The sequence below is a fragment of the Sorex araneus genome, chromosome 5, assembly GCF_027595985.1.
Source record: "Sorex araneus isolate mSorAra2 chromosome 5, mSorAra2.pri, whole genome shotgun sequence".
In the NCBI taxonomy this organism is placed as follows: Eukaryota; Metazoa; Chordata; class Mammalia; order Eulipotyphla; family Soricidae; genus Sorex; species Sorex araneus.
Window position 1 is genome coordinate 101,647,806 of NC_073306.1, and position 22,952 is coordinate 101,670,757.

Genomic DNA, 22,952 nt, shown 5'->3' on the forward strand with positions numbered 1-22,952 from the left:
CCCTTAACAAAACCTATTTGTGGTTTTGAATTCCCTCACGTGCAAACTTTAAGGAGGTGCAAGATACCTCAGTCACACAGATGGACAAAACTTAACATAATAAGACTTTAATAAATTAACAAAATAAAACTTGGGTAGCAGCTACAGAACAATGGGTAGGGTACTTGCCTTGCACATGGCAAAACTGGGTTTAATCCCAGGCATCACATATGGTTCCCTGAGACACGGCTGGAATTATCCCTGAGCACAGAGCCAGAAATAAGCCCTGAGAACCACTGGGGGTGACTCCAAAAGTAAAAAACCAAAACAAAACAAAAACACAAATCAAACAAAACTGAAGCAAAACCTCAAGGCACACACACACACACACACACAAATCTATGAACAACAGAATATCAAACTTTTAAATTAAACCATGTTGTTTACTTGGAATGAGGAGAGAAATCCATATTGGCTCTATCTTAAAAATTAATGTTTATATTTTATGCTCAAAATATATACCTCACTTATCTCACTCTGGTCTTTTTCCTAGTTTACTCCACCTGATATGTTTCACTGTCCAATAGACTGTTGCAATATTGAATTTTTATTAGAATATTATTTCTGGTTCAGCCTTTAGAATGTGCCATGGAAAATAAGAGCAAATTCAAAATATTCTAGATGTATTAGTAGCATCTTATATTTCCTATTTTCACTGACCACAAGCACAACCAAGATAAAGACATAAACATGAGTCATCCTTAAAATATTCAAACAGAATATTTAGGGACCACACATGAGCAAGCTGATCTGTGAGAGCTAACTAAACCAGGAATTAGTTTAAAATAAGTTTGTCATCAATTATCATAATCAGTCATAAGAGCATGGGAGAATGGGTAGCTATGAACTTTGGAGTCAGAAACCAATAAGAACAGTTCAGTTAAATTCTCTCCTAGCTGACCTGGCCCTCTTATGTGCCTGTGTGTTCAACGTAAAATGAGTCTACGTTGAAGGGCTGCCACAGGCATGAAGCTGGATAAGATATGAAGAGCACTTAGACAGGGCTGCCTTATAGAGTCCTGATTAAATGGTAGTCGTTAATTTCACCACCTCTGGTACCATAGGTTTTAATAAGTGTCTGAAAGGGCTGAAGAGATAGTACAGGGAGGTTAGGTCATAGCCTTGCATGTAGTAGACACGGGTTTGATCCTAAGCATCACATATGGTCCCTGAAGCCCTGCTAGAAGTGATTCCTGAGTGCAGAGTCAGGAGTCCTGAACACAGACAGTGTGGCCCCCAAAATGAAATAAAATAAATAAAAAATTTAAAAGAAGTATTACATAAGTATTTGAAGGTTATTTGGTCCTGAGACAGATTACTGACAGGGATTTACAAGAAAATGAAACAAATTTTTTTTGACATAATGATTGTTTTAATGCAATTATTGATAGGTGGGGTGGCTATTGAAGTGGAGCTCAGACATCCTGTTGAGGACAAAGCACATTCTACTTGTTTACAATTGCAGATCCAGTAGCGAAATGGAAATGTGAACATTTCATCATTTTTAGTTCCAGAGAAAACTTCTTGAGTGATATCTCTTTAAAAAGAGGTTCCCTCCTTCCTTGCCAAAATCTGAGCAGCTGATCACAGCCATGGTTGCATATACAATTTTGTTCTTGACATTTTAGAAAGATCCAGAAAAGAGCTTCAAAAGTTCATCCAAAAGTGGATAGGAAGTAGGTGGTGGAAATAAAGGCTACAAGAGTCATTCACTCTAAATTAGAGAGTATATGACAGATTTCAAATGTGTTAAGTCTTAAGATGCCAATGCTCCTCTTTACCTTAGATCTTCATAAAAACTAACCACTCCGACCCATAGATTTTCCTAGACAGATGATTTCCTTTTCTGAAGAAAAAGGGTCAACTGGATGACCTTTTGTGACCTCTTCTAGTTCTGTGCTTCCATACAAATATGAAAAAGCAAAGAGCAAATAGACACCTAGTTCCTCCCTGTGGGGTGATTTTCAGTTCTACCCTGTTTAAAATAAGATTGACATATCCTGAAACAGAGGGAAGAGTGAAATGTAAGGGTTAGGCTGGGCTGGGTTTGAATATGCCTCTGAAACTTACTTTACTTACGTTTAAGTGGTTGTGGTAATAAAGAACTCAACTCTTCTCAACTGTAGCATGGTGATAATCTCTGCCTCCTAACATTCCTGAAAGGATTAACTAAACTAATGTTGGCAAAGCACCTAATATTTTGGCTGGGACACGGTTAGACTTTTATATGTTGCAGCTATTATTCCAGTTGGATAAAAATGACTTAAATAATTACCTTTAAATTACAAAGAGAGGGACACAGAGATGGGACAGGAAGCAAATAACCACAGTCCTGGTTCAAGTCCTTGGTGACACTTATGGTCTCCAGAGCACCACCAGGGGTCCCACTTGAGCACAGTTCCAGGAATAACCCCAGAGCACTGCTGGGAATGATCCCTAAATCCCTCTTCCCAAACAAAATACAATCATAAAGAGAGCAATGCTATTCTGGTTATAGTAACATCACACTAGGAATATTTGAAGTTCAAAACTGGCAGCATCTTGGTCGATGGGATCTACTCTGCCTACTCCAGCTTTCCATGCCAAAGAATGTTTCAACTTATCTTCGTCAGTGCTAAAAAGCTGAAGTAATTAAGGCAAGGCCTAAGGTATCTTGGTATGAATTTGGCCTTTTTTCATAGAAATAAAAATAATTATTTTTTAAAAGATTCCATCTATTTTCCAAATATAAGTAATATGTCACATCCCTTTGAACTAAATTTATACCAAAGAGGAAAAATCTGAGTTAGAAAAAGTTGCACAGAAACCAAATTTATTGTTGAAACTTTAATTGTGATATTTGTCCTTCATGAATGTTATGAAGTTAAAAATGGAAGTCAGAAAAAAAATTAAACAGCCCTTACCATAATGAAATGCAGTGTTCAGAGCTCTATACTGAATAAAAGAAACCCTACTTTGGCGAGACTTTTCTACAAATTGTTATTTTCTGGTACTGTATCAATGTGGTGTTCTGTATTTATTGTTGATAGAAAGATTCTGGAGTCTAAACCAGAACAGCTCTGAGTTTCATTCTTTCCCAGTTGCAGAGTCTGGGTGGCTGTGGAGACTCAAGCAGAGGAAATACAGAACACAAATATGCACATAATGTGAGGCCGAGGAAAAAGTCAGCAAAGAATGTAGCAGGGTTTCCTGAAGCCCCTCTGTGTAGCTCAGAGTTGGCTTTCAAAGCAGGTTCTGATTCCATCAAAGGGGAAAAATGTTTCAGTTGATAGAACCAAACATTACAGGCAAGAGTGCAGAACAATGCACTTTGAAGTGATGGGAGTCACATGAAAGAGAAGCTTATTTTTGTTGGGAGAGAGTGAGTAAGCACAGACATGACACGTTGTAAAATGGCTCCAGATACATTAGGATCCTGTATGTATCCATATATAAGCCTGTCAATATTAGATCTAAAATGTCACTAAATCAATTCCAAGTAGGGCTCTCCTATGCTGATGAAGCAAACCCCATACCACCACGATATAAGCTTTACATTGTGGGGCCACATTAAAAATGAATGACTTCAGTTATCTCAAAGGCATACAATTCAAATGGCAACAAACTATAGAGCTGCTAAAGTAGTTTATAGATGAAAACCCAGAATAGTTTTAGATCTACAATTTCATGACACATTTTAAGAAGCGAAGGTAGAAGGACAAAAGTCCTTCTCATCAAGGCAGACACCAGAAATTAGAGTTTTAGTTCTGGTTGCTTCTTTCTGAGACTCAGTCAATGAATTGGTCTAAACTGCAGTTTCAATGTACGAACTATTTCTCAGGAATAGGAAAAACCCGTTTATTTGGTATTTTAGACCAGTTGGATTAATGCCTATAAAAGTTTGTTTAGAGGCTTAAGAAAACTATTTGCTTGCAGAAATAGATATACTTAAGATACTTACATAATTTTTATCTCAATACCAAAGAGTTACTCCTGTTTTGGTATATCTAACTAATCCAATCTTGTGAGGTAACATAATTTTGATAGTAATAAGTGATGAATGATTCATAAGTTCTTAATTCTAAATTTAAGTTAAACATTAATTTATAGAAAAGGAATAAGAAAACTCCTTATATAAATTTTGATAGTTCTAATACATTCTCTAAAACTTTAAGTTATGATGATGATAAGTTCGTTAAACATTTTAAGGTAACTTAACCATGTTATACTATTAATGTCCTAAGTTTTTCCTTTATACAACTTGATTTTTTCCTTCCTTTTTTTAAAAATGAGAAATAGATATTAGTGCTTCAGTTCATTTTGGAAACGTGCCTTGTGAAGTACTTTAGAAATATTTTTCTTTCTTTTTAAAAATGACCTTCAAATAAAAATAATAGACTTTTCATATAACAAAGCTAAAAGCAAATAACATCAGACTCTGCTAATATGGTCATGAAAAGACCAGAGATCTTCTGAAGTGCGGTGGCTAAGTGCTAAAATTACTTAAAACAGTCTAACGGAAAGCAAATAAACTATTATTCAAGAAAAAAGCACTCAGAAGGCTGAGTTATGCCAAGGCTGAGGGCATAACTGAATTTTCATCTAGCAACCATACCAGCTTAAGGAACAATATGTGTTTGAAATAAAATACTTTCCTGGAAGGAGCCAGAAAGGAAGATAGATGGACACCTAGAAACAATGCTCTGTGTTTGTTTCTTTTCTTTTCAGAGACCCAATGGGGGACCCAACATATCTGAAGACCATATGAAGTGGGTTTTTTCTATATTGATTTACGAAACAGCTGTGGATCTGGGGAAAGAAAACTTTTACTCCAGCTCAATCTTACTGCATTAGTCTTGGTTTCTTGGTTTACCTGCCATATGCAAAACGCCTGTCTTTGTGATGATCGCCAAAAGTATCCCAAAGCCTTAGAGAAACGCTCACTTCATCAACGACATCCCGTGATCTCTCCAAGACCTGCAGGGAGGAGTGAATACATATGCTCAGGGTCAGGGGAGGATGTCTGGCTTGGCCACCTCCGTGCCCACTGGACTTCACTTGCATTTTGTCTTCTAATGTCTCCTAATCAGTTTACGGAAGTCCCACTTTTCTTACTGAAATCACATGAAACAAAATGTCCTCATTCTGGATACCATAGCCAGACAGCAGAATTTACATTCTGCTCTTTGCCGGTGTGGTGCTAAAAAATGTTTGTGTTAAAAATGCTAACTCCCCTCCCTTTTTTAAAGTCCCTCCACACCCCCGCCCCCATCCTGACTTTTAAAGTCAAACTAGCAGTACCAATGATGTACTCTTAGGAGTCAAAACCGAACGAAAACAAAACACCAACTCCATCTTATCTTACCTCTTGGCAGACCCGGTACTGGTCAATCGCCCACACAGTTGGTACGTGGGTGGCCAGCAGCTGATACTGTGTTAGGGTTGTATTACACGCTCTGGCACATATCAAGCGAGTTTTCCCCACGGCATTGTCTCCCACCACCACACATTTGATGGTTTCAACGTTGGGTCTTTCGTAGTCCATGTCAGTGTCCATTTATAAAACTCTGTAAGAAAGAGCAATGACACTGCATTATGCACTGGGGCAGTCTCCCGTTGGCCCAGGCTCTTCTTTAGGGGTCCTCCAGACTAAGCAAGAAGTTAGGGAGATCGTATTATGCCTCACTAAAACCCAAGTTTTCTTTTTATAGCTCATACAAGTATGAAAACACTGGATTGTTATTTTGACCCCAAATAATTATTTCAGTTTTCATGTTATTTTCTCCTTGGTTTTCTCTAAACATAACAAGGCTGCTGATCCACCCAGGCGAGTCAGGAACTGCTGGCACACATTTATTGCTCCCTCGCTACTCATGTTGATCTGGTTAAAGAGACTGGTCACTTGCCAGTTTAACCCCCCAAGCTCTGGGACATCAGCTGCCTTGGAAATATAAGGATCCATATCATCAAAATCTTTCCATGGTCCAATAACTCTTATAAGCAGCAGTTTTCTCTATGTGCTAGGCTATTACGGTGTGTGATATAAAGGAGAGTCAAAAGTCTAAACATAAAGAACTCCTCTACTTTAAAGACAAATAACGATGCTAAGCTGGGTTTTGATTAGTTAGTATCACTAACTTATATTTACTCATTTTATTATTATTATTATTATTATTATTACTACTATTATTTTGCTTTTTGGGTCACACCCAACGATGCACAGGGGTTATTCCTGGCTCTACACTCAGGAATTACTCCTGGTGGTGCTCAGGGGACCAAATGGAATGCTGGGAATCAAACCTGGGTCAGCCGTGTGCAACGCAAACACCAAACACCGTACCCGCTCTGGTATTGCTCCAGCCCCTCATTTATTTTATTAATCAAACTCATTTAAAAAGACCTTCTCGAGACAGTCACAAAAAAACAAGATATAAAACTATTCTTCCTGCAATTTTAACAGGAATATCTTTACCATACAGTAGAGAATAATTTTACCCAAGGAAGAACTACTTTTGAATCTTCCTGAGACCATCCAAGAGTAGTTTAAAAGGGCTGATGAATGAGGGGTAAAGAGGAAGATGGAAAGCGTGGCCAGCTCAGCTACTCGGGGTCAAACACATGGTGGCTTGTGGGTGACCAACCGTGCATGATTTTAAGATTTTAAAATGCTGTAATTTGTAATTTTCCTTTTGAGGAGGCCCATTGTTATACTGACAACACTGATTAGGTATTCATTTTTTAAGAGTCCAGGGTTTGTTTTTTTTTTCAACCTACCACAATAAAGAAACTGTTCCAATGAGGGCCTAATGCATTCTTGGGAGTCAGTAAGTGTTTAACTCAAGTGATGAGAAAAATGTTTACTTGGGTAATATGAAATTAAGGGCAGAAAAAGAGCAAGCATGAGGGGAGTAATTTGAAGAAGGATGCTTTCTTCCATCAAGATTATCTGAATACGGGGAACTGACTTCTTACACACTCACAGAAGTGTGAAACCTGGGGATGGAGAACACCGTGGCAGGATACGTGTGGGGTGATTGAAGCAACAGGTGTTGGTGAGACTGTGATCTTACCAGTGTATCCAATAACGTGGAGGGGCTTAAAATAGGTACCTGTCTCACCTGGAAAATGCTGACTATGATGACCTTGTAAGGAAAAAGAGAATCTTAAAGAAAAAAACAATCTTTAATTCTAATTAAAAAATTCCAATTGTGATAATCATCCAGGTGTGTTTGAGTTCTAAAAGAGATGTCCTTTTTAAATTTTTTTTCGCTTTTGGGGTTACATCCAACAATACTCAGGGGTCACTCCTGGCTCTGAACTCAGGAATCACACCTGGTGGTGCTCAGGGAACCATATGGGATGCCAGGAATGGAACCTGGGTTGACCATGTGCAAGGCAAACACCCTACCCACTGTACTATCTCTCTGGCCCCCTAAAAGGGATGTCTTTAAAATTTAGTCTCCAGCTGGGAGAATGCTCAAAGCTGAGCTCTGGGTTTGATCCCTGACACCTCATGATCCCCTGAGCAACCCATGGAATGGTCCCTGAGCATTGCACCTGAGTGGCTCCTGGAAGCTACCCTCTTAAAAATTAAAACTGTCTTGAAATTCTATGGTTTTATTTGTTCCCTATTTAAAAGTGAAATGTGATACAGGTCTGACATTGACATTAGGTCGGTGACTCTTAAAACATCCACCATCTCTCACTCTATGGAAATTTTTTTGCTGTCATAACTGGGTTGGGGGAGTTTACTCTCTCTAGTGGGCTGAAGCTAAAATACCACAAAACATATTACTAAACTTGGGGAAGTCCCCACAAAGAATTCCTCAGTTCCAAATGTAATAGTGCTAATCCTGTCTTAGATAAATGTGAATTTCTGGTCATTTGATTTTGAGCATGTAATTTGTATCTCTTGAGTCTAAGCTTTCTCATCTGCTAAGTGGGAATTAGAATACCATCTCCCAATGTTGTTGTGAGGATTAGGGTGAGCTGATGTTTCAAATTCCTGATACAGTACTTGACACATTGAGAGCTTTTAAAAAAGAATTATGAAGCTGAAAAGAAACATGGTAAGATAATAACAAAACAAGTCAGGTAGAACACCAGAATTGTATGCAAACTAATAGCACTGTAGCACTGTCTGTAACGCTGTTGTACTGTTGTTCATCAATTTGCTTGAGCAGGCACCAGTAAATTCATAATAAAATACATTTTCTTTACTCTTAACATTAGCACTTCACTGCAGCACTGTCGTCCAGTTGTTCATCAACTTCTTCGAGGGGGCACCAGTAACGTCTCTATTGTGAGACTTGTTGCTATTGTTTTTGGCATATCAAATACGCCACAGGTAGCTTGCCAGGCTCTGCCGTTTGGGCAGGATACTCTTGGTAGCTTGCTGGGCTCTCCAAGAGGGACAGAGGAATCGAACCCGGGTCGGCTGCATGCAAAGCAAATGCCCTACCCACTGTGCTATCATTCCATAAAAGGATAAATCTTAGTAGGACAATTTAAGAGTAAATCACTCAAGATTATAAAAGATCAGAATACAAGATGAAGCAGAACTGACCATCTTGTGAATCAAGAGAAAGCCCTGGAAAGGGAGATACGAGAGAAGGTCACAATTGACTAAAAGATAGTAGAGTTGGAAGAGAAGATTCAAGTATGAGTATTTATAGATTTTTAAATAAAAATGGCAATGCTTTTGATATTACCATGGCTTGCCTGTGTCAGAGAAAGAGTTTCCACTGGAAGTTTCACATCCTTGGAATCCCGAGTTACATTACTTTAAATGCCTTAAGTGAGAAAGCCTCACTATCTTGCTGTAAATTTAATTTTTTTTATCTAGATAAAATTAATAGAAAGCCAATCTCTAAACTTTGGGAGGAATGTTTAACTTTAATCAAAACTGACCATATGATAAAAAAAAAAACCCAGATTTTTGTTATTGTTGGCTTGCAAAGCAGCTCTAATAGCAGCCCCCGCCTCCCCCTCCCTCTGCCATTGTGCCCCACTACCCCCATCAGGAATCTCTAAAATAATGTGAATATAATGGCATGGTGGAAGAGCTGCATAACTTTTATGAAAGATTACCAGGCAGAAAACGTCTTAGTTTTATGTCAAGACTATGATCACATGCACAAAAGAGAATCATGACTTGTTTTACCAATAAATACGTCTCATGCACAGTCCTAAAAAGAATTTCTGTATTAAAGAGTAACATCCGTGGGTCTCTAAGCTCTATCAGTCTGCTAAAAAGTGAAAAACCTCACATACTGATGCTGAGTGACTGCCAGAGGTGCTAGACTTTGGGAAAAGAAGACAGAAAGACACAACACAAAAGAAATGAAAGGAAGGGCAGAATTAAATGCTTAGTTCAGATTACACACTTTGGTCATGGAATTTCCAGGAGAGAGTTTGCAGGATTTCCAAATAAGGAAAACAAGTTGGGGAGGGGGTAAAATCTATTTTATGTTAATCTATAAAGCATTTTAAGCATATGAAGTCAGAATCAAAGGTGTAAATTCATGCTATGCTTATATTGTTATAAATTGATGGTTCATCTGCCACACATAAACAAATAAACATTAAATTATGTTAGTAATTACAAAAAATACAATTTTATCCTTCTAATTATGGGCTCTAATTTATTCATATTTTGCTCTGTTATGGTTGAATGAGCTCTTGAGACCATCTGGATAATGACTATCTGGTTTCTGATTTTTATTTATGTAGAATGAGAGTAATAAATATTATGCATTTAATACTGATTATAAATTTCAACACCATAAATCCCACTGGTCTCTGTGAATATGTTTAGCCTTTGGATTCATATCTAAAGAGACAAGAAAGTTAAATAAGAAAAAGAAAAGCTGGAAAGAATGGAAGCTGACAATTCATTACTGTGACAGCTTTGCAATCAATTCGCCAAAAACAACTTGAACTTTATTTCAGTTATTCACTTCATCCTCAGGACACAGATTCTGAGAGTTAAAATATTGAATATTCTGGGGGTTGCAGAGATAGTAGAGCGGGTAAGACACTTTCCTTGTCTGCGGTGGCTTCAAGTTTGATCGCTGTCACACCCTATGGTCCGCTGAGCACTGAGTGATCCCTGAGTGCACAGCCAGGAATTAGCCTTGAGCACTGCTAGGTGTGGTCCCCAAATAAAAAACTGTGGCACTGTAGCACTATCGAAATGTTGTTGTTCATCATTTGCTCGAGCAGGCATCAGTAACATCTCCATTGTGAGACTTGTTGTTACTGTTTTTGGCATATCAGATGCGCCACGGGTAGCTTGTCAGGCTCTGTTGTGCGGGCAGGATACTCTTGGTAGCTTGCCAAGCTGTCAGAGAGGGGTGGAGGAATCGAACCCGGGTCGGCTGCGTGTAAGGCAAATGCCCTACCCACTGTGCTATCACTCCAGTCCATCATCACTGTGGAGGGGAATGAATTTACTATGCAACCTCTGGAAATTTTATTATTTAAGTCAGGCAGCATGAAGAGCAGACACGATTTTTTCCGTTTCTCATCTTCGGCAAGAAGCCGAGAAGAGTGTGTTCACTGTGTATCTGGGGTGGATGTCTGTGACTTGTCTCTACTGTCCTAAGAAGGCCATAAAAATAAAAATGCATATTAAAAAGAAAATAAAATAAGCAACTCTTGGGTAAATGATCTTTTTTTTCACCTGCAACCAATCAACCATACACACTCTTCATGATCACCCTCAACTCATACTATATGTTTTACATATCATGGGGTAATTAGGATAGCAGATGGAATTATCATCTGCTTATCATCTGACTGTACTAAAAGAAATTATCTTGGAATATCAGGGTATACACCCAAGTAAACACAGCATTATGTAAATGGGGAAGCAAGAGGTAGAAATTCTGAGTCAGAGAGAGAGAGAGATGAAGATGCTATGCTGTTGGTATTTGGAGTTGGAAAGGTCACTGCCAAAGAATGCAGGTGACCTTTAGGACCTGGAAAAGGTAAGGAAATGGATAATCCTCTAGTGCTGCCAGTAGGAACACAACCTGTCAACACTTAGATTTTAATCTAAAGAGACCATTTCAGATTTTTATCTCTAGAATTAAAAAACACAAAATTTGTGTTGGTCTAAGTCATTAAAATTTTAGTCACTTCGTTATGTTATAGTAGCAATATTAAATTAATTCACCAGATTTTAACCACACAAACAGTATTTCAAATTCTAAATAGTATATGCTACCTCAGCACTTTTGCAACACAACTTTCTCTGCCAACCTTCCACCATTTGTCATCTACCTGACAAATTCATGGCTTAAAACTTTTTTCAGGGGGCTGGAGCGATAGCACAGCGGGTAGGGCGTTTGCCTTGCACGCAGCCAACCCAGGTTCTAATCCCAGCATCCCATATGGTCCCCTGAGCACCGCCAGGGGTAATTCCTGAGTGAAAGAGCCAGGAGTAACCCCTGTGCATCGCCGGGTGTGACCGCCCCCCCCAAAAAAAAACTTTTTTCAGATGTTACTGCCTCTCAAAAGTTTTTCTAACTATCCTGCCTTCTCATACTCTATTTTTCAATCTTCCATACCAATATATAATCCTGAGAGAAGCAATTCGAGTACATGCATGTCATTTACATATACACACAACATTCATTAACTTATTCATTTCCCCCCTCTATATTAGCAAAGCAGGGAGCAGTGGTTGTTGTCTTTTAATTTTTTCCCCATATTTATACCTTCAAAGTACCTAATTTGTACACTACATGAATCATCGAATACTTCTGTGACTTTCTCCCTAGACTAATCATAAGCAAAAATAGTGGCATAGTCAAATGTGACCTTATCTGGCCTGATCTTTTCCATTCCTTCCCATCCCCATCCCACCATCAGTCTGTGAGATGACAACTCTACATGGCATCTCCCACCCCCTCTTGAAATAGGCTCTCAGGAAGTGGCATGCACATTTATTCTCTCAGTCACATTACAGGAGTGCCAGAGTCCTGCCCATAATTTATTAATTCAGGGAGGGTGTACTATGAAAGATGGACCTCGTGATAGCCCTGCTTGCTGCAAACAGATGCATGTGATTATATATAGGACCACTATCTGAATTCAAGCGAGAATATAAGCCTCTTCTAATATTAGATACTTAGATATTAAGAAGGGTGAGTGGGGGAGGGAACAGTTTATCATTTCCCCAAGATACCTCATTTGACATCTCTTAACTACTCTGAATTATACCACCCTTGGAATATATTGCCTCTTACTATCACTTCTGCCATGTCTCTTGTTACAGTTACTATTTCAATCAAGGATAGTGAACAGTCTGCTTAAAGACAAAAAAATCTAATACCCATAGCAGGGGCTTTGTACTTTTAGTTCCATTTTGTTATTCTTATACTATTGCATAGTCACTCAATTTTTCTGTCTGCCAAAATAGCATATAATCTTAATTTTAAGAAATAATTTACTTGATGATTAAAAAAATATTAGTGGAACAAGTTTTAGTGTATTAAAAAGTTACCTTGTAAAGAAAACCTGTTAACTTTATATTATTGACAAGGAAGAAAGTGTTAGGAGTTGAATAATAATTATTAAATAACCAAGATGCAGATTTCATTATCCAGCACTTTTTTAATTCTAAGCAGGCATGAAATAATTTCTACATAATGTAAATATCTCAGCTGGAATGAAAAGTGGATCAAGAGCTAGGAAAGAGACAGTAAGTCCTAGAGAAAACTATCTTCAGGATAAAAATGTCTAACTGTAAAAATCAACAACATTCTTTATATTGAAATTTTTTAGTGAGAAAGAGAACAGGTTAAGTACCAGGAAATGTACCACATCTACGTCTAGTAATACACAAAACACAGATGTTCCTTTAAAAATTATCATCATCTTCACTAGACTTCTATGATAATGAAGACTTACATATTACCACTTTATTTTTCAAAAACTCAATATCAGTGGAAAAGATGAGGCAGAATTAGAAATATTCTGTGTTTTCCCCCCAATTACCTTAAAAACATTTGCCCTTATTGAAAAATAAAGAAGAGATAAAGAACTGCTTAAAAGAGCCATACAGGGGTTGGAGCGATAGCACAGTGGGTAGGGTGTTTGCCTTGCATGCGGCTGACCCAGGTTCGATTTCCAGCATCCCATATGGTCCCCTGAGCACCGCCAGCAGTAATTCCTGAGTGCAGAGCCAGGAGTAACCCCTGTGCATCGCCGGTTGTGACCCAAAAAGCAATCAATCAATCAATCAATCAATCAATTAATCAATAAAAGAGCCATACAAATTCCAGGGTAGATTCAGAACCACAAAAGTACAATATTTTCTAGACTACACTTGGACTACTCAAATCTATAAATAGGCCACTTGACCTGTTCTTTTGAAAACTTTGCATTTTACAATACTTATGTTCAAAAGTCTTTTTCATGTCCTTGGAACATCTGCTGAAATATTTTTTCCACAGTTAGGACTCAGAAATTTAGGCTGAGTGATCAGTGAGAGCCATGCACATTGGGGACAGTAATGAAGAAGTCAGATGTGGTTCTTGCTTGCCCCACGGACCTCACATTCAGACGAGGAGAAATAAGTGAATACTTAAATATCATCATCATAAATGTGGTTTCTTGAAAGAGAAGCACAAAATGAAAGGTTGTTCAGAGAGAAAATAATAGGTGGGAGGAGGAAGTGAAGATTTCCTGCAAAATAACAGAGTAGTAAGGCCACCCAGCTCATAGCCTACTCATCCATACAACAAAATAACTATTGAAAAACAATAGTACCTTAAATGGACACAGATAATTGGAGGATCAGTCCTTTTACAAGGAAAAGTGGAGGAAAACATCAGAGGGGGTAGGAAAAGTGTGACATAATTTTACTTGTAATGCCAAGGAGACACCTGACTCAAGAGAGGGACAGATAGCAGCCACATGGAGCCCGTCAGTAGGTCAATATTGGGGGCCTGGTACTTATGGATTGTGCTCACAGAACCAGGTGTGGAAATGCGAGTCTATCATCTGAAGAACAACAGGATACTGGGAACAGATGCACAGCTCAGTGTCCAGTGAGCAGGTAACTACCAGAAAAGGCAGACTCCACACTGCTAGAAGTCAAGCAAGGAGCTCCACTCCTCGCCTGTTAGACCATTCTTAACTACTGGGGTTGCTCTTATCCAAGCTAGATAAGATTGGATATTTAGCTTGACATCTTGGGCCAACTGATGTCAGCTGACAGCTGACATCTTGGGCCAACAATTGCCAGATATATATGGCTGCCATTCCATCTGTTAGAGAAGACCAAGTTAGTGGAACATGTTGGGAGCGGAAAGATGTCCACCTGTAGCCATCACACTAGACTCCTCTCTTGCAGTGGGTTACTGTGTGTGCAAGTCACCTGCTCCATTCATCTCTGCACCACCATTGGCTTACAATCACCTCTATTCAGAGCTGAAAGTGCCCAGTCCTTGACAGCAGGGTCTCCATGGAAATCTCTGTTTGTGAATGTTGTTTTATTCTTTTGCTTTTTGGGTCATACCTGACAATGCACAGGGGTTACTCCTGGCTCATGCACTCAGGAATTACTCCTGGCAGTGCTCGGGGAACCAATATGGGATGCTGGGAATAGAACCTGGGTTGGCTGCTTGTAAGGCAAATGCCGCACCCGCTCTGCTATCGTGCAAGCCTTGTGGTCCTTGTTGTGGTTGTAGTGATCTCCTAACTCTATATCTCTCTGAGGGCCACAGCTTCCAAGAAAGAATTTAAAGAATTTAAAGCTTTGCTTACAAAGCTGTCTCTTTACAGAAAGTGTACACAGACCCTGAAAAATAGCTGTCTCACACAGCTCTTCGGGCAGTGGTCTGTGCACAGTCCAACCAGCTTCTTCCAGACCATTCTGCAATAGCCTGCAAGTCAGGGGGAAATATAGGCTCCAGAACCTGCAGCCCGAAGCAGGTCATAGTTCAGGTTCCAGTGCTTGCCCACTGTTGCTGCGAAGGCTCTGACCGAGGAACTGGCCTACAGGAGAGAATGGCCTACAGATCTTCCTCTTAGTTCAGACACCCACAACCTCTAAGGAGGCTTAAACTCCTGGACATCTTTAGCAACAACTTGATTTTTATAGTATATATTTTATACTATATTACTGCAGTCTATAATTTAAGACCACACATCAAGTCAAGGAAAGAAAGTGGTTTAGCTCAACGTAAAAAATTTATATAGTGTTTCAAACAAAATGAAGAGACAAAAGAAATAAACTACAAAGGTTGGAACAAGAATAACAATATCAAAAACCCAAAGGACAATCTAAAAGCTGAAGACCAAAATAATCACTAATTAATTGATCTAGGTAACTTACCTGAGAAAGTGTTCAAAGCAATAGTCTTACTGACATTTAATAAAATAAATACAATTATTGGGAAAAATGAGAAGTATAATGAAGATTGAGAAAATTTTAGACAAAAATTCAAATAGAGGGGCTGGAGCGATAGCACAGCGAATAGGGCATTTGCCTTGCATGCGGCCGATACTGGGTTCAATTTCCAGTATTCCATAGGGTCCCCCAAACACAGCCAGGAGTAATTCCTGAGTGCATGAACCAGGAGTAACCCCTGTGCATTTCCGGGTGTGACCCAAAAGGCCAAAAAAAATTCAAATAGAAATAACAGAACTAAGGAATATAGTAGCTAAGCTAAAAATATAACAGGTGGCTCAGCAATAGAAACTGCAACAATAGAATCAGCAAGCTATGACATAGGGCAGTGTAAAACGCTCAAACAGATCATCACTAACAAAAACAGAAGAATTTAAAGATATAAAAATAGTGTAAGAGGCTGTGTCATATTACCAAAGAAGTAATATCTTCATTAAGGAAGATCCAGAGGGAGAAAAGGGAGATAAAGAAGACAGAAACCTTATTAGCAGAAAAAAAATAGTTGAGAATTTTTTAGGTTGAGAAGAAACCAAACATCCAGATACAAGAAGCTCAAAGAGTTCCAAACAAAATAAGTCCGAACAGACATAACTCATGACAAATCATCAAAATAGTAAAAAAAGAAAATTGACAGAACATGAAAAGTAGATAAACACAATAAACCTTATATACAGAAATTGCTGGAACTATTTGCAGTTTTTCTCCCAGTGGGCAACTTGCAGGATAGGCATTATATATTAAAAACGCTGAAGGAAAAGGCTTCTCAGATGATAATACTCTACTAGGTTACTATTCACAATTTAAGGAGATGTTTACCTATACAGACAAATGAAAAGTAAAGGAACAAATTATCATTACTTCAGCCTTGAAAAACATTAGAGGGAAGCCTATAAACGGAAAAGAAATTATACCTAGAAGCAACAAGACACTAAAAATGTACAATGTAGGGAGTGAGGAAAATAATTAAATGTGAACCATTACTATGAGCTCAGTATCAACCTGTGCAGTAGATGAGTATCCCCTTAATAACCCTTCCACAAGTTAAAAAAAAAAAGTATTTTGTATTTCTTGAAAAAAGTGTTTTTCAAGAAAGCTAAAAAGCTCACAAACCCTCACCGAGGTTCACAAAGACAGGAAAATAAATCAATAAATCTCTAATGATTTCCAATAAGCATAATATGAAATTAAATGGGAGGAATTACAACAGAGCAAATATCATAAAGATACAAAAGATCAGGATCTGAGAGATGGTACAGGGATAAGACTGTGGTTCTATCCCCAGAGACACATATGGTTCCCTGAGCATGCCTAGGAGTGAACCCTGAGCACAGTATGGAATAACCTCCAGAACCACTAGGGATGGTCCATTTCTCCTCCCCAAACCACAAGAGAGATAAATAACTAAATATCTTACAATATATTTGAAAGTTTAGAAAAAAGTGTTTTGCAGGAGCAACAAGTTAGGATTATGTCAAATTAAAAAGCTTATGAATAAAAAAAGAAAATATCACCAGAACAGAAGCATAGCTTATTAAATGGGGAGATTTTTGTCCATCATATACTTCAAAAGAGACGATATCCAAGATAGAGACTTCATGCAATAGTCAAACAGTAAAATATAATACTTAAAACCAAAATTAAAACCAAATCTGATTAAAAAGTACGCAGAATTTCTTAGGACATACAAATGACCAACAGGCTTCTAAAAACTCCTCAGTATCATTCATTATTATATAAATGCAAATCAAATCAAAACCAGCATTATTTTACAAAATGCAAATCAAAACCAGCATGAGCTATCATCTCACCCCTGTGACAGTGGCTTGCATTTAAATACTGGAAACAACACATGTTGGTGAAGGTGTAGAGAAAATGTAACTTTGTACATTGTTGGTGAGAATGTACACTGATGGAATCATTATGGAAAATAATATAAGGCTGTAAAAACTATTAACAGAATCAGCACAATATAACAGTCCCTCTTTGGACACCTATTTTGATGGACATCAAATTTTCAACCTGAAGTGCTATATGCTTATATATTTATGTATATAAAATGTATTATATAATATATAAATATATTTATGTAGTATATATAAATGATGATATATAAATATATAAAATATAAAATATTAGTATATAAAATATTAAAAATGTATATAAATAAACCAAACATAATCTACAATATATATGTATATTTTACATATATTTATTGCAGTGGGCTGGAGCAATAGCACAGTGGGTAGGGTGTTTGCCTTGCACGCGACTGACCTGAGTTCGAGTCCTCTGCCCCTCTCGGAGAGCCCCGAAAGCTACCAAGAGTATCCAGTCCGCATGGCAGAGCTGGCAAGCTACCTGTGGTTATTCAATATGCCAAAAACAGTAACAAGTCTCACAATGGAGATGTTACTGGTGCTCGGTTGAGTAAATCCATGACAACAGGATTTGAGTAAATCCATGACAGTACTAGAGTGCTTTATTGCAGTATTACTCACAATAGATAGGACATGAAAACAAACAAGCCATTATTGACAGATGATTGGGAAAAGAAGAGATATGGTACCAGACTACTATTCTGCTAAACAGATGATGGAATTTTGTCATTTGTAACAAAATGAGAGGCACTCAAGGACCGTATGAAGCAAAATTAAATAGGTAGGAAGACAAATAATGATGACTTCACTTATGTGTGCATTATAAGGAAACCAAGCAAATGATTGGACAAAACATAAACCAGTGGACAAAGGTAAGAAAATTGAGGTTACCAGAGGGGAATTGAACTGAATTTGGGAATAATGGTGGAAAGGTGAGCTTTTAACAAGGTACAACTGATGTAAAATAACAGGCGGAATGACTTCAGGAAAGGCAAGCAGGGAGTCTCTCTGGGGGGGAAGCCCTTTTTCTGTTACCCCTAGAATGAAAAGCATCAAGTCATAAGATAGGAAAAGAAGCTGGCTGGAAAACCTAATCGTGAGGAGGGCTGGAGGGAAGAGAGGTAATAGATAAGCAGTAGGGGCCATGTCATGTATGATCTTTCCTTGACATGGCCCCAAGTTTGGATTTTATTCTAAAAGCAGTGAGAAGCCAATGGAAATGTGGAGATAGATTTTGATTCACTCCACCGAGTAACCCCTATAACAACAAAGCAAAAGTTTTTAAAGTAGAGGAAACTCCTGAGACAGAGAATCAACCCCACAAATCATAGCCAGCATTTTATGTGTCAGCACTTAGATCTTTATGCCCTGACTTCAGCATGGATTAGGTGACTGTCATATTGGAATGGACTTTAGGTGAAACTTACGTAGATGACTGACAAGTGCTGGATTAAGTAACTAAACAACTCTTGCACAGGCAACTATCCATAATGCATATAAAATGGCCCAGGTAGTGGGACAAAACTACAATGATAATAATCATAATGAGCTGTTAATGGGGTGGGTAAACTGAGGATGAGTTGGACTTGTCTGTACATGGTTGGGGTTGGAACAATCCTATATTTCACTACTATGAGGTATTTCTCAAAAGCAACTCCATTTCTTTCTTTTTTATAAAACTCGGAGCACTGCATTTACAGTAATGATCATGAGAGAATTTCATGCACACAATCTTCATTTTTAAAGGTCTTGCTGGTACCACTAGTACTCCACTAGTACTGCTGTCAGAGGGCGTGCAGTAGGAATCTAAGCAGAGGTACAAGACCTTGTCGGGAACCTCTTGAGTTCTTTGGGAAGGACATGATGTGGCTTGGACTGGGGGGAACTAACAGAGATGCAAAGTAGTAGACAAGTTACATTTTGGAAGAAGATGCACTTAAAACATTCTTCTATCATACCACTCCCAGATCATTTATCAAATTGTGATTTGTAATATTTACAAATATCTCGGCTAATGGCAGATCCTGGCAAGCTACCTGTGGCATATTCGATTTGCCAACAACAGTAACAACAAGTCTCACAGCAGAGACGTTATTGGTGCCCGCTCGAGCAAATTGGTGAACAACAGGACGACAGTACTACCAATATTATATTGATAATATGTCTTTTACTTTCTTTTTTTTTTTTGCTTTTTGGGTCACACCCAGCGATGCTCAGGGGTTACTCCTGGCTTTGCACTCAGGAATTACTCCTGGCGGTGCTTGGGGGACCATATGGGATGCCGGGGATCGAACCCGGGTCGGCCGCGTGCAAGGCAAACGCCCTACCCGCTGTGCTATCGCTCCGGCCCCTGTCTTTTACTTTCAACCCATCAAAATTATAAGTTTTTAACACCAGAGATGGTTATTATTTAATCCTCAAATATTTTGCAGTGTCTTTGGCTATAGCTGATTCCAGTGAGTATCTGTTCAACTGAACGTTAAAGTTCAGCTGCGATCCCTTCTATCAAAAACCTTTCACCTGTGTGCTGGCAGAGAACTTGAACTCAACTATCTATGGTGACTAATGATGTAGCCAAGGACTTGGAAACAGTAGCATGTGGCTAAGTCTTTAACTGGTGAGGAAACACCTTGTGGAACATTTGTGAGGTTCTTCCTGGAAGAAGCATCTGACAGATGGTATCACATCAGCCTTGGTTTTCCAACAGGAGAATATCAGTATCCATGGAAACCACCAGTGATCAAGGACCAGGCTGCTTCCCTACCTATAGAAAGTCAAGGGATTCCAATTCAAGGAATTCCCAGCTCTTTTTAGTAAATCACTACTTGGATGGGAAAGGATGGAAAAGTGAGGCAAATGCAATTACTACATATGGAGAAGAATTTTTAAGCGATATGAAAGTAAGTCTTGAATAAAGGAGTTATATCTGTGACTAAAAGAGTCACATCACAAGAGGCAGTTACCTGGACTTTAAGGCAATATAGCAACGAAAAACAGATGCCTTTGATATCCCTTCTACCCACGTCTCACTAAAATTAACTTTACTTTTTGCAGATAGCAGATTCCACGACAGTACTAGGAATTAAGATAAAGAGTAATTAACTACATACTAGAGTTTAGAAGTTTTGTCCAATCCCTCCCATGGAGTCAAGTGAGAGTCACTGAAGAGCTGCAGACAGCCCTAGTTCTGGAGAGAGCGTCGACCCGGATGGTAAGCTAACAGGATTCTCATCACAGACACCCTAGGAGTAGTCCCAGTGATGGACCTTGCAGAAGATGGACCATATGCCAAGCATTGAGCACAGGAAGGAAAGATTTTTCCCTTTTCTAGCTTATTTAACCAGGTTGTTTCAGTTTTGACACTGCAATAAAAGTGACTGATTCTGTAAAGTTAATGAGAAGAGAAGTGGGAGAGGGATGGAGGGTGTAATCTCTGTCTGCATGTTAACACATCTCCAGCGGTTTCATTCCTTGCCACTGTCCTCATCTCACCTTCAGAAATTCTCTTTCTCTTTGCTTGCACCCTTTGAGCAGGTCTTCTTGTCTGTAGGGTGGGCTATTGGAACTCTCGAGAACTCGGAATGTGGCCCTACCTTGGGTCATTTACAGAGCCTAAGGTTGTCTGAGCATATACTTCCATATAACATGGAATATATTTCCATTCTTGGTCATCAAGAAACCTTTTTGTTTCTATGAGTGAAGTAAAGAGAGACATATGGCCTATTAAAAATCCCATACAGAAAAGTACAAGAAATTACCTGAAGATGTGGAGGAAGGGTGTTGTAGTGAAGTAGACAAAACCACAGGAAGAAATAAAAAAAATACCAAAAAAGTGAAATAAATAAAAGTAAAACAGAAAAATATGGATGATGATAAGCCTCAAAACTACTCACTATTTTGAGAAAACAGAAATTTACATGTAGGAGCCAGGAGACAGTACATTGGTTAAGTTTCACGACTCAGGTTTGATCCCGGGCATCACAGGGTTCCCCAAACATCAAGAGTTTCAGCCTGGATCCATACCCCCACCCCACAACCCAACCCTGGAACTGCTTTGGTTATGGAGGTAATCCCCAGAATCACATGACCTGACCAACACTGCCACACTGACTGAGAATCCCTGGTGGGCACTTTGGAAGTCATGAGCACCACTTGAGCGTCTACCTTGGTCCCCCTCCCCCACCAAAGAAAATCACATGCTGTGTCTTGAAAGAAAATAATACAATAAAAACTTCTGTATCAGGACAACTCAGTATGTAGTGGCAACATACAACTACTTTTTAGGCTTCAAAGACTTAGAAGGACAAAATATAGGTGCGTGCCGGTGTGTGTGTGTGTATGTGTGTGTGTGTGTGTTTCCTGATGCTATTTTTAAATTATCAAATCAAGAAATCACTCAATGTGGTTATCAGATAATAATTGTATTAGCCTGAACGGAAAAACATAAAAGATTTAAGTTATACGGTAAGCACAGAAGTAAGCAGAGCTACAAAGTGAGCTTTCTCAGTATGTAATTTTTCAAATAAAAGAACTGAGTTTAAGATTTTTTTTTCCTTTTTGGGTCATACCTGCCGATACACAGGGGTTACTCCTGACTCGGCACTCAGGAATTAGTCCTGGTGGTGCTCAGGGGACCATATGGGATGCTGGGAATCGAACCTGGGTTGCTGTGTGCAAGGCAAACGCCCTACCCGCTGTGCTATTTTAAGATTTTTATTTTATTATTTTTTAAAATTTTTTAAAAATTATTTTACTTTTATATGTGATTGGAGATCCTGCGTAGGAAGGGAGATGCGTGCTGAAAGTAGACTAGACTAGAGACTGAACAGGATGACCACTCAATACCCCTATTTCAAACCACAACACCCAAAAGGAAAGAGAGATATCAAATTGGAATGCCCCGCCACAGAGGCAGGGTGGGGTGGGGGATGGGACTGGTGGGGTGGGAGAAATACTGGGTTCATTGGTGGTGGAGAATGGACACGGGTGGAGGGATGGGCTCTTAAACATTGCATGAGGGAAAAATAAGCACGAAAATGTGTGAATCTGTAACAGTACCCTCATTGTTACTCACTAATTAAAAAATAAATGAATTAAAAAAATTATTTTGCTTTTTGGGTCACACCTGGAGATGCACAGGGGTTACTTAAGATTTTTTAAAGGGATTAAATTGCTCAAAGATATATGCCCAAACTCAGAGAAAACTCAAAAGCTAAAAATTGGTCACTCTGATGTGAAAGAATTATGGTTACCCAAACCATCTGAAAATACAAAACCATTTTAGGTAGTTATTTTGACTATGAAATTGCATAGAAATACTATCTGTGAGTGATAACTTATAGTGTAAAAAGATAAGCAAAATGATAGTGGTAATAAATCTTCAAAGTGAAAAGAGTGTATGATAAAAATCTAAAAAATTTACTAGGAGAAATTTATAAAAATTGCTGACATATACAGGATAAGAAATTAAGAGTGACACCAGATCAAAAAAGTAAAAATAGGGCCCAGAACAATAAATAGTACAGTGGTAAGGTATTTGCCTTGCATGCAGCAGACTCAGGTTTGATCCCTGGAATCCCATATGGTGCTCCAAATGCTGCCAGGAGTAATTCCTGAGTGCAGAGCTAGGAGTAACC

General features: G+C 38.6%; 1 protein-coding gene across 3 annotated transcripts in view; it reads right to left on the reverse strand.

Moving 5' to 3' along the window:
- RHOBTB1 (Rho related BTB domain containing 1) overlaps positions 1 to 22,952 on the reverse strand; it is a 72,261-nt gene that overhangs the window by 34,957 nt on the left and 14,352 nt on the right. For all 3 annotated transcript variants that reach the window (XM_055139163.1, XM_055139162.1, XM_055139164.1), the window contains exons 2-3: positions 5,384 to 5,585; positions 4,892 to 4,995 (exon numbers count right to left, since the gene is read on the reverse strand). In XM_055139163.1, the coding sequence (XP_054995138.1) occupies positions 4,892 to 4,995; positions 5,384 to 5,575 (296 nt within the window). In that variant the 5' untranslated portion in view covers positions 5,576 to 5,585. The remainder of the gene's footprint in view (positions 1 to 4,891; positions 4,996 to 5,383; positions 5,586 to 22,952) is intronic.